The sequence below is a fragment of the Malurus melanocephalus genome, unplaced genomic scaffold (assembly GCF_030028575.1).
Source record: "Malurus melanocephalus ecotype Western Australia unplaced genomic scaffold, MMel_1.1 scaffold_1394, whole genome shotgun sequence".
Taxonomy (NCBI): domain Eukaryota; kingdom Metazoa; phylum Chordata; class Aves; order Passeriformes; family Maluridae; genus Malurus; species Malurus melanocephalus.
Genome location: NW_026624626.1, coordinates 1 through 1,332, shown reverse-complemented (window position 1 = coordinate 1,332; position 1,332 = coordinate 1). Strand labels below are relative to the sequence as shown.

General features: G+C 72.2%; 1 protein-coding gene across 1 annotated transcript in view; it reads right to left on the bottom strand.

Annotated features, from left to right (window-relative positions):
• Nucleotides 1-1,323, bottom strand: part of LOC130586907 (histone deacetylase 7-like) — a gene marked incomplete at its 5' end in the record, with an annotated part of 6,488 nt that extends 5,165 nt beyond the window's left edge. Inside the window, 3 exons of the mRNA XM_057387827.1 lie at nt 436-639; nt 823-1,031; nt 1,125-1,323. Coding sequence (XP_057243810.1) covers nt 436-639; nt 823-1,031; nt 1,125-1,323 — 612 coding nt within the window. The remainder of the gene's footprint in view (nt 1-435; nt 640-822; nt 1,032-1,124) is intronic.
• Between the last annotated feature and the right edge of the window lie 9 nt (nt 1,324-1,332).

The window sequence follows — 1,332 nt, the reverse complement described above, 5'->3', positions numbered from 1 at the left end:
GGGACAGGGGACACCGTGAGGGGCCGGGGGAGTGTCCGCAGCACGGGGGACAGGGGACAGAGCCCCGCCAGGAGTGTCCAGTGACCCAGCGGCTGCTCCGGGCTCCTGTCCCCAGCTGTCCCCGGCTGTCCCCGGCTGTCCCCAGCTGTCCCCGGCTGTCCCCGGCTGTCCCCGCATCTGCTGCTCCCTGCCGGCTCAGCCCCGCAGTGACAGCAGCGATGGGACAGAGCCCGAACGGGGACGGAGCGCGACAATTTGGGGACAATATCCAGAAATCTGRGAGCTAAGTCCGGTAATTTGGGGACAATGCCCAGCTGTGCTGACACCAGGGCTGGCCGCAGCTCTGCCCCGTCCCTGTGAGCTGTCCCGGGCTCTGGGCAGGCACAGACGCGGTCCCCGTGTCCCCACCGCTCCCCGGGGCTCCCCATCCCGTACCTGCTGCAGCACCAGCTCCTCCTGGGGCTGCCCCATCTTCTGCGTCCTCTCGGGCTCCTTCCCGCTGCTGCCGGGCCGGGGGGGCTCCCCGCGTGTCCTGGCGGGGTCCCCGCCCTCGGTGTCCGGCAGGGTCCCCTCGGCCTCCATGTCCTCCGAGGACGGGATCTGCCKCAGCCGGGGCTTCTCGCTGGACTTGGCCATGCGCTGCGACCCAGGGGACAAGCGACATGGGGGAGGTGGCAGGGGACAGGCCAGCCCGGGGCGGGGAGGGAGCCGGGAAGGGGCGCAGCGCCGTGCCCGAGTCTGGACACGGTGCCACCTCACCCGGGACAGTCCAGGGGTGGCACTGTCACCCCGTGCCGCGCCCACGCCCAGGCGGGGTCTCACCTTGCTCAGGTGCGTCTGCTGCTTGAGCCTGTCGAGGAAATGCGCGTGGTGCTGCTGGAAGAGCAGGTGCTGCGGGATGGCCTTGGGGCTCTGCGGCAGCGGCTCCGAGCGYGTCCTGCCCAGCGGTTTGTGGTGGCCGGGCAGGGACAGCCGCTCGGCCGGCAGCAGCGACGGCGCGAAGGAGAAGGGGACCGTCCCCAGCCCCGGCACTGCAGGGGACAGCAGCGGGACACGGGTCAGGGTGGCGCGGGTGGCACAAAGCGCAGCTGGCACTGCCCAGCGGGACAARCGGTGCCACTCACCCGCCACCAGCGGAGCGTGGGTGACCGAGGGCTCGAGGATGATGACGGGCTGCAGCCGAGGGGACAGGGGGCTGCCGGCCTCGTGCTGCTCCAGGCCGGCCGGGATGAAAACGGGCGAGTGGGTGCCCGGCAGCACCGGCCCGTTGAGCACCGGTACCCGGTGAGCCAGGCTGGGCAGAGCCCGGCGCTCGGCCTCGCCCTGCGGGGA